Source organism: Otolemur garnettii, unplaced genomic scaffold (genome assembly GCF_000181295.1).
Source record: "Otolemur garnettii isolate 467f Iridium unplaced genomic scaffold, OtoGar3 scaffold00142, whole genome shotgun sequence".
NCBI lineage: Eukaryota > Metazoa > Chordata > Mammalia > Primates > Galagidae > Otolemur > Otolemur garnettii.
The window spans coordinates 2,767,979-2,779,477 of NW_003852537.1; the positions used below are offsets into that span (position 1 = coordinate 2,767,979).

The following is an 11,499-nucleotide window of genomic DNA, read 5'->3' on the forward strand; positions in this document are numbered from 1 at the left end:
AAAAAAAAAAAAAAAAAAGACTCAGGGGGTGCAGCCCCTTGCTGTGAGGGCAACAACACCACCCTGTTGCATTGCACTAGAAGCTCCTTCCAGGGTACCAGCCTTCTTTTGGCTACCATGTCATCCTGCTAGTCACCCTGGTGACAGAGCACACAGTCGCTGGTGCAAGATAGGTGCTTGGTGGTACCTGGGGGGCTGAGCCTGAGGCCATGACAGCTTAGCCTGTGTTGGCAAAGTGACAGAGACACCATAGTTCACTCAACAAGACCACATTGGCCCCAGATCAAACCTTCCTTCTTCAGCGCCCAAAGACAGAGGCTAGGATGCCAAGAGAAGTGAGCTCAGAATAAGGGAGGCTATTTTGTATCTTAAAAAAGAGCAAGACCATCTTTGGGGTTCACTTGGAGATCAGTTTCCCAACAGAGACCACACAGAAAACAGATACATGAGTGGACCCCATGTCCTGGCACAGAGTCCACCAGCCACACCACCTCTTCTGGATCTTATCTCTCCAGGGTCCCAAGTCGGCCTGGGTCAGGGAGCCAGAACCAGTTCCCTACTTCTTCTGAGCTCGCTGACGTGGCCCCCCACTTCTTGTGCAGGTGGACCTCCCCACATACTTACACTGCCTACCACATACTTACACTGCCTATGACTGCAGACATGTCCGCCATCTCTGCAGCACACTCTTCTGGTCCCTGTCCTGCCCTCACACTCACAGTAGCAAGTGGAACACATAGGCCTGCACCCAGCCTCTGAGCCGTGCTCCTTTCTGTTCCAGGTCTGGGGCATTAGCTGTGAGGACCGAGCCATATACTTCCGGCAGGGTGTCACTCCCAGTGAGCTCAGTGGAAAGACATGGAAGGCCATCGTTGCAGCCCGAGAGTGTGACCGGTCATACTCTGGCAGCTCATCAAGTCTCCTCAGGTGATCCCAGGTGGCAGGGCATGGAGGAGTTGGTCTAGGGATGGACTGTCAGTGGCCTTGGAGGGCAGCATCCAGAGGGGGCTGTCACCTGGCCTTGGTGGGGTGATGGGCCTTATCACCAGGCAGGAGAATATCAGTCTCCAGCCCACAAGAGCCACAAGGGCTGTAGCCCTCCTGCCCTCTTATTTGTGCTTGGTGTGCTGCTCAACCACTTTGGCCCCAGAGAAGAGGTACTGTAGCTGGGGCAGCAGCATGGAGGTGTTGACAGATGCTCTGGGCTATAATTGGGGGCAAGCTAAGGCCGGATATCCTGGAAGAGCTGGGAGCCACTGAGCAGGGCTGGTCTTTTGGTTCTGAAGATCTGGGAGAGAAAAGGGTTGTTTATGTGGTAGACGATAAGGCCCCTCTGAAAGGGAAGCTGGGATAAGACAGAAGGTCTCTCATCTAGAGCAGTGGTCTCAGGCTTGACGCGCACCACAGTTGCCTGGAGGACTCCTTCAGACACAGATTTCCAGGCCCAGCCCAGAGTTTCTGTTTGAGGTTTTGCATTTCTATAATGTCCCAGGTGATGCTGCCGCTGTTGCAGTCCTGGAAACCTCACCTTGGGATCTATGGGTCTAAAGAGCATGGATGAAAGCTGGGCATGGTGGCTCACGCTTGTAATTCTAGCATTTTGGGAGGCCAAGGAGGATTGATCCCTTGAGCTCAGGAGTTTGAGACCAACTTGAGCAAGAGCAAGACCCCATCTCTACTAAAATAGAAAAACTAGCCAGGTGTTGTGACAAGCACCTATAGTCCCAGCTACTTGGGAGGCTGAGGCAAGAAGATCCTTTCAGCCTAAGAGTTTGAGGTTACTGTGAGTATGATGCCACGGCACTCTATCTGGGGTGACAGAGTGAGACTCTGTCTCAGAAAAATACATATATGTATATGTGTGTATGTATAAAGAGCATGAATGAGCCCCAGCTCTGCCCACCGGCCATGAGAATGCAGACAGGTGACTTGGTATCTGAGCTGGGGACACCTCAACTCTACAGTGAAAATGTCTACAGTTGTGACATTTGAGACAGCACATGGGACCCTGTCTCCACAGCTCAACCCTCCTATGCCCTGGACCTATTTGCCCCCCATGCTTGGTAGTCATCACCCTACCCAGTCACCACCCAGTGGTGACTGCTAGCCCAGAGGGCCAGGGAGGCTCTGGGAAAGGAGTTTGCTCATGATTCATCTGAAGCTTTAGTCTCCTCAGCTGGTAGTTCTTAAACTGGATAGCACATTGGAATCAGCTAAGCAGGCTCAAAAAAAGTGATGTCAAATCTTTGTGACCTTGGGTTTGGCAGTGGCTATTGGGCATGACACCAAAAGCACAGGCAACAAAAGGAAATAACAAATTGGACTTCATCAAAATTAATGTTTCAGAATCAAAGAATACTACTGAGAGAGTAAAAAGAGTCTAGACTACATAAAGAAGTCTTACAACTCAACGATAAGGACAAACCACCCAATTAAAAAAGAGCAAAGAACTTGCATAGACATTTCTCCAAAGAAGATACACAGTCCCTGATCATTAGTTACATTTAGATCCCATTTGAATTAGGGAAATGCAAATCAAAACCTCAGTAAAATACCACTTCCTGCCCACCAGAATGGTGGTAATTAAAAGGAGAGACAATAACAGATGCTAATGAGGATCTGTAGAAATTAGAACCCTTGCGCATTGCTGGTGGGAATGTAAAATGGTGCAGCCACTGTGGAGAAGAGCCTGGCCATTCCCCAAGAGGCTAATCATAGAATTACCTTATGACTCAGCTGTCCACTCGTAGATAGGTACCCCAAAGAATTGAAAAGAGGTGTTCAGGTAAAAACTTGTACCTGAGGAGTGGGGCCTGTGGCTCAAAAGGGTAGGGCACCGATCCCATATGCTGGAGGTGGCAGGTTCAAACTTGTGCCTGAATGTTTATGGCAGCACTGATCACAAAAGCCAAAAGATAGAAATAACCCAAATGTCCATTAGTAGGTAAACAAAATGTGGTCTCACCATACAATGGCATATTATTCAGCCATAAAAAGGAAGGAGGTACTGACACGTGGATAACCTTGAAAATAATTAATGAGAGAAGTCAGACACAAGAGGGTACACATTGATTCCACAATTCTATTATATAAAATGTCCAGACTAGGCACCTCTATAGAGACAGAGATAATTTAGTGTTTGCCTGGGGATTTGGGGGTAGTGGGGAGGGCAATGAGGAGTGACTGCTTCATGGGTGTGGGATTTCCATTTGGGGTGATGGAAAGTTCTGGACTAGGTAGTGGTGATGTTTGCACAACATTGTGAATTTACTAAATGCTCTGACTTGTGTGCTTTGACATAGTTAAAATGATAACCTTTATGTCATGTGTATTTTAACCCAATAAAAAATAAATCCTAATTCTGGATCTCAATCCCCAGATATATTGATGGGATTGGTCTGAGGGGTGCCTGAATGTCCTGCTCCCTGGGAAGCAGTTACCCAACACACCTCTGTGTGTTGCACAGAGGAGGAGACATGCACTCAGAGAGGTCAGGACTTGCTCATGGTCAAGTGGGCAGTCACAATGCAACAAACTAGAGCCAGGCCTGTCTGGACAGCAGTGCGTATGCCCCTGCAGGGGAGTGATAGGTCTACCCTGTTTTATCCCCAGTGCTGGCTGTTTCTTTGGCGACGAGGTAAGGGGCAGTGGCGAGTCTGCACCTAGCGACACTGATGCCTCCTCAGAAGTCGAGAGACCAGGGCCTGGACAGCCTCTCCCTGTGGAATCTTTGGAAAATCCCAGGAACCTCAAGGAGAGCTTGGCCTCAGGCCCAGGGGCTAGCAGGACTACAGAGGATGCCACAGAGAATGCCTGCCCCAGCACGTGTGGCCCAGGCCTGGCATCCACCCCAGCAGAGCTGCCCTGGACCAATATTGACCTGAAGGAGCCCAAGAAAGTACCCAACCACTTGACTGCTGGCTTCCCTGAGACTACTGGCCTGTCCTCCTTGGGGCACCACCAGCTGGGTTTGGAGGAGCCCTATGGGGCAGATGACCACCCACTGTGGGCCTGGGTATCAGGAGGTGGCTGCACAGTGGAGGCCTGCTCCATGCCCAAGTGGTTCACTGTCCAGTCAGGTAAGGTTTCCTGCACAGCACACAGGCATCAGCAGGGCCAGGTGTCCCAGAGGATGTTTCTGGGGTGTGTGGGGCAAAAGAGGAGGCCTGGGGGCTTGGGCAGGTCTGCTGTCCTGCCTGAACACCCACTCTGCTCAGCAGCTCTGCCCCTTGTCCTAGCAGTGGTGACTGTTTTCTAGGCTAATAGCACTTGCCCATCAGAATGAAGGGTGGGGAGAGGCTCGTGGAGCATTTTGCAAAGATTGTAGCTTTGTAGCAGAAAATGGCTGATTTAGGGGGAAATAAGAGTCCTGGCCTCCTGCCTGAGGCTCTGGCTGGCCCACAGGCCTGTCCCCCTTGGTGCAGACACTATCTCTGTCCATCATGCCGGCCCAGACTGCCGCCTGGAGGAAGCAGATCTTCCAGCAGCTCACAGAAAGGACCAAGCGAGAGCTGGAGAACTTCCGACACTACGAGCAGGCTGTGGAGCAGGTGGGCACTTCAATGTTCCTGGGTGCTTTTTTTGCAATAGGCAGGCACTGAGTGCCTGCTATATACCAGCCCATAGGTGGGGTGAAAGAAACAGAAGTGTGCCCCATCCCTCTGTCTATCCCTCCTGGGTCCTGTGGCAGATTTGAGGATAAAGAAATGAGTTCGTTTGCTTATTCTTTTATCCTAAAGACCTGCCTCACTGCATTCCAGGTGGGGTGTAGGCCCTGGGGTTCCTGAGGTGGCAGCAAAATCCAAGGCACCCAGATAGGCAGTGTCTTATTGAAATGAGTCATCATGGGGATGAAAATGGCCTTAGACCCCTCCCCAGGGCTGACCCTGCCTGTGCTCAGCCCTCGGAGACCCACCTGGAGCATTTGACTAGCCTCATTCAGGGGATCTGGCCTAGGCTTGGCAGAAGCGTCTGTCTGGTGGCTGAGCTGGGCCTCTGGACACAGGCGGGCCCATGGTTGGGTGCTAACTTTGCTGCTGACTCACTCTGTGACACTGGCCCAGACATAGGTAGAACTTCCACAAGCCTCAGTTTCCCCAGCCAGTAGCAGTGCCAATCCCACTGCCTATGTCAGTGGTTCTCAACCTTCCTAATGCCGCGGCTCTTATACGATTCCTGTGGGTCGTGACCCACAGATTGAGAACCGCTGGCCTATATGATGCTCAGAGCCAGCACCTGTCAGGTGTCTGATGGTGTCAGTGTTGTCATTAGCATAAGGTGGAGCTGGAGGGTGGAGGCACCACCTAAGGAACCAAGGAGGGGGTACTATGGTATGTCGGGGATGTCAAGAATGGGGTGTCAGGGTCTGTGGGGTCAGGAGCCTGCCTGTGACTGTCCCCCTTCCCTGGGGTATGTGCCCAGTCTGTATGGGTGAAGACTGGGACCCTGCAGTGGTGGTGTGACTGGAAGCCCCACAAGTGGGTAGATGTCCGTGTGGCCCTGGAGCAGTTCACAGGACACGATGGCACGCGGGACAGCATCTTGTTCATCTACTATGTGGTCCACGGGGAAAAGAAGGTACAGCAAGCGGGGGGGTCCCTACTGGGGAAAGCGTCCAAGGGGGAGGGTTGCAGGGCTGAGGGTACCCAGGGAGAGGTGGCCCCAAGGGGAGGGATTCCTTCCTAGAAGAGGGGACACAAAGCTGGGGGGAAAGGAATGGGTATTAAACACAGTATTGTGTTCAGTCTGGGATCCAAGGTGCTCAGTCTGGGATCCACATCTCAGATTTACAGAGTGCTCACTCTCAGGCCCGAACCAGTGGTGGGCAGGTGTGTGCTGGGCTGTCCTAGGCCTCACAGAGCCATCTCCTGTGCCTCTGACAGCCACTTATAGGACTTACAGGCTCTCATGTTTCAGATGAGAAATCGGGCTTGGGAAGATTGTCTTTCACTCCTCCTGATTGCCAGCACGTGCCAGGCAATCAACATTGAAAAGCATTTCTTGGCCAGGCACAGTGGCTCACACCTGCAATCCCAGCACTTTGGGAGGCTGAAGCAGGACAATCACTTGAGCCCAGGAGATCTAGACCACCCTGAGCAACATAATGAGACTCCATCTCTACAAACAGTAGAAAAAGAACAGCATTTTTTTTCTTTGAGACAGTGTCACTCAGTCGCCCTGGGGTTGAGTACTATGGCGTCATAGCTCACAGCAACCTTTAACTCTTGGGCTCAGCCTCCTAAGTAGCTGGAACTGCAGGCGCCTGCCACAATGCCTGGCTATTTTTTTTTTTTTTAAGAAACAGGTCTTACTCTTGTTCAGACTGGTCTAAAACTCCTGAACTCAGGTAATCCACCTGCCTTGGCCTCCCAGAGTGCTAGGATTACAGGCATGACCCACCTCACCCAGGAAGAACAGCGTTTCTTAGGTCAGGCTGAGGCAGGAGAATTACTCAAGCTCAGGAGGTTTGAGATTATAGTGCACTGTGATCATGCCAGCGCACTATAGCCTGAGCAACAGAGAGAGATTCTATCCTTAAACATAACAATAATATAAAACAATACCTTCTTAACACCATCTCTTTAAGCAAAGGCATCTGTTCCCAAAGTTTGGCTTTGATGCTAGAACCTGCTTGGCCTCGTAGTCTACCACTGAGACCTGCAGGCCAAGGTCCCAGGCCGAGCACCATAGAATCATGGTGGCCCATCCATGTCTGTCCCCAGCAGTGGGGAGCTCGCTTCCCTGAGGCCTGCTCTGCCCTGGATGACAGCCCTGCCCGTGTGCCCACTCTCTGAACAGTACATTCACGTGTTCCTCAACGAGGTGACAGTGTTGGTGCCCGTGCTCAGTGAGGGCAAGCACTCCTTTGCCCTGTATACCCCTGAGAGAACTCGGCAGAGGTGGCCTGTGCGTCTGACTGCTGCCACCAACCAGGACATGAATGACTGGGTGAGTAGGGGTGGTCCCTGCGGGCCAGGGTTGAGGGATAGCAGTCTCCAGGTGGCCCAACCTGCCCAGCGTTGACCAGCAGTGTATTATGGCAGCTTGCCCTGCTCAGCCTATCCTGCTGTGAGAGCCGGAAGGTCCATGGCCGCCCCTCACCACAGGCCATCTGGTCTGTCACCTGCAATGGGGACATCTTCGTGAGTGAGCCCAGTGAGGACCTGGAGGCCCAGGAGCACCTGTTGCCCTGCGACCAGATGTGAGTAGTCCATGTTCAGACAGGTCCTGATACACCCCCTGCCCCAGCATCCAGCATTTGTGGTTCTAGAAGGGAGCCCACCAAGGACTGGAGCTCACCCTGGGCCAGAGGCACAGCTGCTGGTTCCCAGGCCCAGAGTCCCCGTGGGATCGAGTAGGCTGGTTGGGCTGAGAATGGGTCAGCACTGCCAACAGCTGCTGAGTGTCAGGAGGCTTGTGGAGAGCAGATGATCCAGCTCAGCTCCCCACCCCTGGGGCTCCAGGCCAGGGCAGAGAAGGCACGTCCATGTACCTGCCCAGGGGACAGACCTGGTGCTCTGCTGCTTCCGACTCTTGCTGAGGCCCTGCTGCAGGCCAGGGACAGGGCCTGAGGCAGAAGGGAGAGAGTAGCTTTGGGCCAAGGGAAAGTGGGCTGGGGGGGTGTTTTCTGCACAGAGTTGGTGAAGTTTGAGGTCCACTGAGTGTGGGGCAGGAGAGAGGGCTTAGAGCTTGTGGCTAGGAGGACAAGAGGAGGGTGTGGTGGAGGAGGAACCCAAAGGACCAGGAGGTGGGCAGCCAGGACTGGAAGACGTGTACAAAACATTACTGTCAGAGTGTCGAAAGCTACAGAGGGAATGTGGTCACCTGGGGGAATAGTGTGAACAGAGTCCTAAGGAGGAGGGCCTAGCAGGGGACACTGGTGCTCACGATTCTGTCCCAAGCCTAGACAGAGGGACTGCCCAGCAGGTCACGTAGAGCTGCTAAGGCCCTGGGCTAGTTGTCAGTGACACCAGGACCAGGGACATAAGTGAGCCCAGGAAGCCCTGGCAACAGGAGGTGCTACTGACACCCAGTCAAGTGAGTCAGACCACCTCTGGTGACAGAGACAGGGCCTTGGCCAGAGGGGGCTGACCCACTGCCAGCTGCACTCTGCCCGTCTGGGAGGCCGCGCTGTCACAGTACATTCTCTTGCTGATACACTGGCGGCTGCTGGCCACACTGTCACTCATGCAGATGATTAGACACCACATCCTGCTTTCTGCCGTGACATTCAAGGCTGGCTGCACCTGTCCCTGACCCAAAGGGGTGGTGTGTAACAGCTGCTGGCCTCACGCCCATCCATGTAGCTTCAGGGGCAGGGTGGACTGGTTTCTGAGGCCCCCTGCCCTTGGGGACTGCTTACATGCTAGCTGTTTAGCATCAATGCATACAAAAGGGGAAGCCACACAGGCTTAAGATCCTATTTGCTTGGAGACTGAGGGTTTTTTAAACACCATATCTGTGAGTGGAAGGTTGGGAAGCTGAGGCTGAGAGGTTCCTGCTGTACTCTCTCATCCTACTAGGTTCTGGCGGCAGATGGGAGGCCACCTGCGCATGGTGGAGGCCAACAGCCGTGGTGTAGTGTGGGGCCTTGGTTACGACCACACAGCTTGGGTATACACGGGTGGCTACGGTGGAGGCTGCTTCCAAGGTAAGGACACTCCCTTCCCAGTCCCCGTCTGGCTTCCCTGCCCAATGCTAAGCTGCTGTCCCAGTGCTCACACTCCAGTAACAGCTGGCCGACAGGTGACCTTCACCACTGCCAGCCTCCACATAGGCCAGGTTGACCTGGGCTGACCCATGAGGCTTGAGTGCCGAGACCAGGTCTCACTTTCCACGCCCCGTTGGACACCCACTCACTGCGCCAAGGGCCTTGAGGATTCTAGAAAGGCAGCTGCCAGTGCTGGCCAGCATGGCAAGCCCTTTGTTTGTGAGGCTTCAAGGCATTGGAGCAGCCCCTGGTCCCCAGTTCCCTGATTCTTAGTCTAAAACTCTGTCCCTTGTTAGGAGAAATGTTCCTTCAGAGTCAGAGCTTGCTGAGCCCCTGTGGGCTTCCCAACTTTGGGGAGGCAGAGTCCTTGTGTTTCCTACTGGAGAATGGAAGCAGAAACACCAAAAAGGGATGTTCCAAGCCACAGCCCACATGCCCCCCAATGGAGAGCAGCTAACCCTCTAGAACTTTGGTCTACTGAAACCACAGGAGCGTACATCTGAGCAGACTTAACCAACTTTCCTGTTTGTGAGGCAGGAATTTTGTCTTCATGAGCCCCAGGAAATTGGGGCTCATAGAGGTAAAGTTAATGTTAGGTACCTTTGCTAACAAGGAGTAAGCTTGGTGGCCAGCACACTTTCCTAGTGAATAAGTAGGATGGTAAGGAAAAAGAGGTGTGACCAGGAGCAGAACATGGCGGGGGCTGTAGTGGGAGTGGCAGGGATGCACAGTAGGTTCTTATGGAGTTGAACAACCCCAGAATAATCTCAAGCACAGAGGAGAGAAACCCAAGGCAAGCCAGCTCCCAGTGACATAAACTCAACAGGCCTGCTTGCCCCTTTCCACCGACCTGCCTCCAGCCTGCCCTCCCTGCTTGTTTTCTGTGGGAATGAGTGCTCAGACAGATGGCTGGCATCCCAAGCAGGTGGTACCACCCTAGTCCCAGCAGCTTCCTCTTGCAGGCCTGGCCAGCAGCACCAGTAACATCTACACCCAGTCAGACATGAAGTGCGTGTACATCTACGAGAACCAGCGCTGGAATCCCGTCACAGGCTACACCAGCAGGTGTGTGCACAGTGCCTGGCTGGGTTGCTACTGGGTTAACCCTGGTCTTGACAGAAACTAGACAGCAACATCCACTGTGGCCTGGCTAGGTCTTGCTACTCACCAAGGTTTTCTTCTTCCTTGAATCTTTAGGTACAATGCATATTTGGAAAACTCACTAATTGAGAGATATAACATGCAAAGTTCACAAAACATGTGTATATATATATATATATATATACACATGTATGGTGTCTCTCTGTTTTGCAAACTCGCTCTGTGTATCTCACTGAGTTATCACAAATCAAACACCAGTGTAATCACCACCTGGGTCAAGAAACAGAACGTTGCCATCTCTCCCCCACCCCCCTCCTTCTGAGCCCCTTCTATTTCATTGCCCACTCCCCCCACCCCCACCCCCCCCACACACACCAAGACCCGCTATCCTGATTTTGAACACTGTTGTGATTTGCATATTTTCTGGTGGTGTCGGTGAGATGCCTCCTGTGCTGTGGTTTCCCTTTTCCCTCTTTAAGTGGTGACCTTTGGTTTTTAAATGTAATCTAGCTAATCAGTTGTCTTCTTTACATAAAGTTAGCCTTTTAAGACATCCCATCTGAGGTATTGAACTTACTCTGCTGTCTTTCAGAAAAGCAGTTAGCAAACCTTCTCTATAAAGGACTAGATACTATGTAGCAAATATTTCAGGCTTTATGGACCATGAATCCTCTGTCACAACTACATGACTCTGTAGTTGTCACGTGAAAACAGTGATAAGCAATGAATGAAGAAATGTGCATTGACGTGTCCCAATAAAACTTTACCTGCAGGCACTGAAATTTGAGTTGCTTGTAAGTCTCAGATGTCACCAAGCATTGCTCTTCTTTTGATTTTTTTTTTTAAGACAGAGTCTTCCTATGTCACCCTCAGTAGAGTGCTGTGGCATCACAGCTCACAGCAACCTCAAACTCTTGAGCCTAAGTGATTCTCCCGCCTCAGCCTCCCAAGTAGCTGAGACTATACGTGCCTGCCACAACGCCTGGCCACTTTTCTGTTGCAATTGTCATTGTTGTTCGGCTGGCCCTGGCCAGGCTCGAACCCACCAGCCTCAGTGTATGTGGCTGGTGCTGTAACCACTGTGGTATGGGCGCCAAGCCTTTTTTTGTTTTTAACCACTTAAAAACCATAAAAGCCACACTTAGCTTATAGGCTGTACAAAAATAGACAGTGAGCTTGGATTGGGTGGGCTACCATTTGTTGACCCTGTTCTACAAGCTTCATTCTTCTGCCATGTGCAGTGAGGTCTAGAACCTTCTCTCTTCCCCCGCTTCTCCCTCTGCCCTGGCTATTTGCTAAATAACATGAGGTCAAGCTATTCTTTGTGTTTGTTTCTTAAGTCGCTGGTGACTCCACACCATTTACGAAAAGACTGTCCTCTGTCTCTGGTACGGTGAAGTGCCACCTTAGTCTTGAATCAAGTGTCCACAGAGGCAGCAGTCTGTCCCCAAGCTTGTCTTTCCCACTGAGCAATTGGGTATCCTTGAACCAATCTACATGGTTCAGTCACTGTCCCTCTGCAAGGAGATTTCAAAGCTGGTAAAACATTCTCTCATCTTCTTCAATGGCATTTTGGCTCTTCTTGGAGTGCTTCTAGATGAGTTTTAGAAATAGGTTGTCACTGTCATTAAAAACTGTTCAGATTGGCTCGGCGCCTGTGGCTCGAGCGGCTAAGGTGCCAACCACAT

The 11,499-nt window shown here is 51.9% G+C and overlaps 1 protein-coding gene across 2 annotated transcripts in view; it reads left to right on the forward strand.

Moving 5' to 3' along the window:
• The window catches only part of TECPR1 (tectonin beta-propeller repeat containing 1), a 30,675-nt gene that overhangs the window by 11,729 nt on the left and 7,447 nt on the right, over window positions 1-11,499 (forward strand). For both annotated transcript variants that reach the window (XM_023518597.1, XM_012810850.2), the window contains 8 exons: window positions 782-927; window positions 3,613-4,079; window positions 4,405-4,550; window positions 5,422-5,577; window positions 6,799-6,948; window positions 7,044-7,201; window positions 8,523-8,650; window positions 9,673-9,775. In XM_023518597.1, the coding sequence (XP_023374365.1) occupies window positions 782-927; window positions 3,613-4,079; window positions 4,405-4,550; window positions 5,422-5,577; window positions 6,799-6,948; window positions 7,044-7,201; window positions 8,523-8,650; window positions 9,673-9,775 (1,454 nt within the window). The remainder of the gene's footprint in view (window positions 1-781; window positions 928-3,612; window positions 4,080-4,404; window positions 4,551-5,421; window positions 5,578-6,798; window positions 6,949-7,043; window positions 7,202-8,522; window positions 8,651-9,672; window positions 9,776-11,499) is intronic.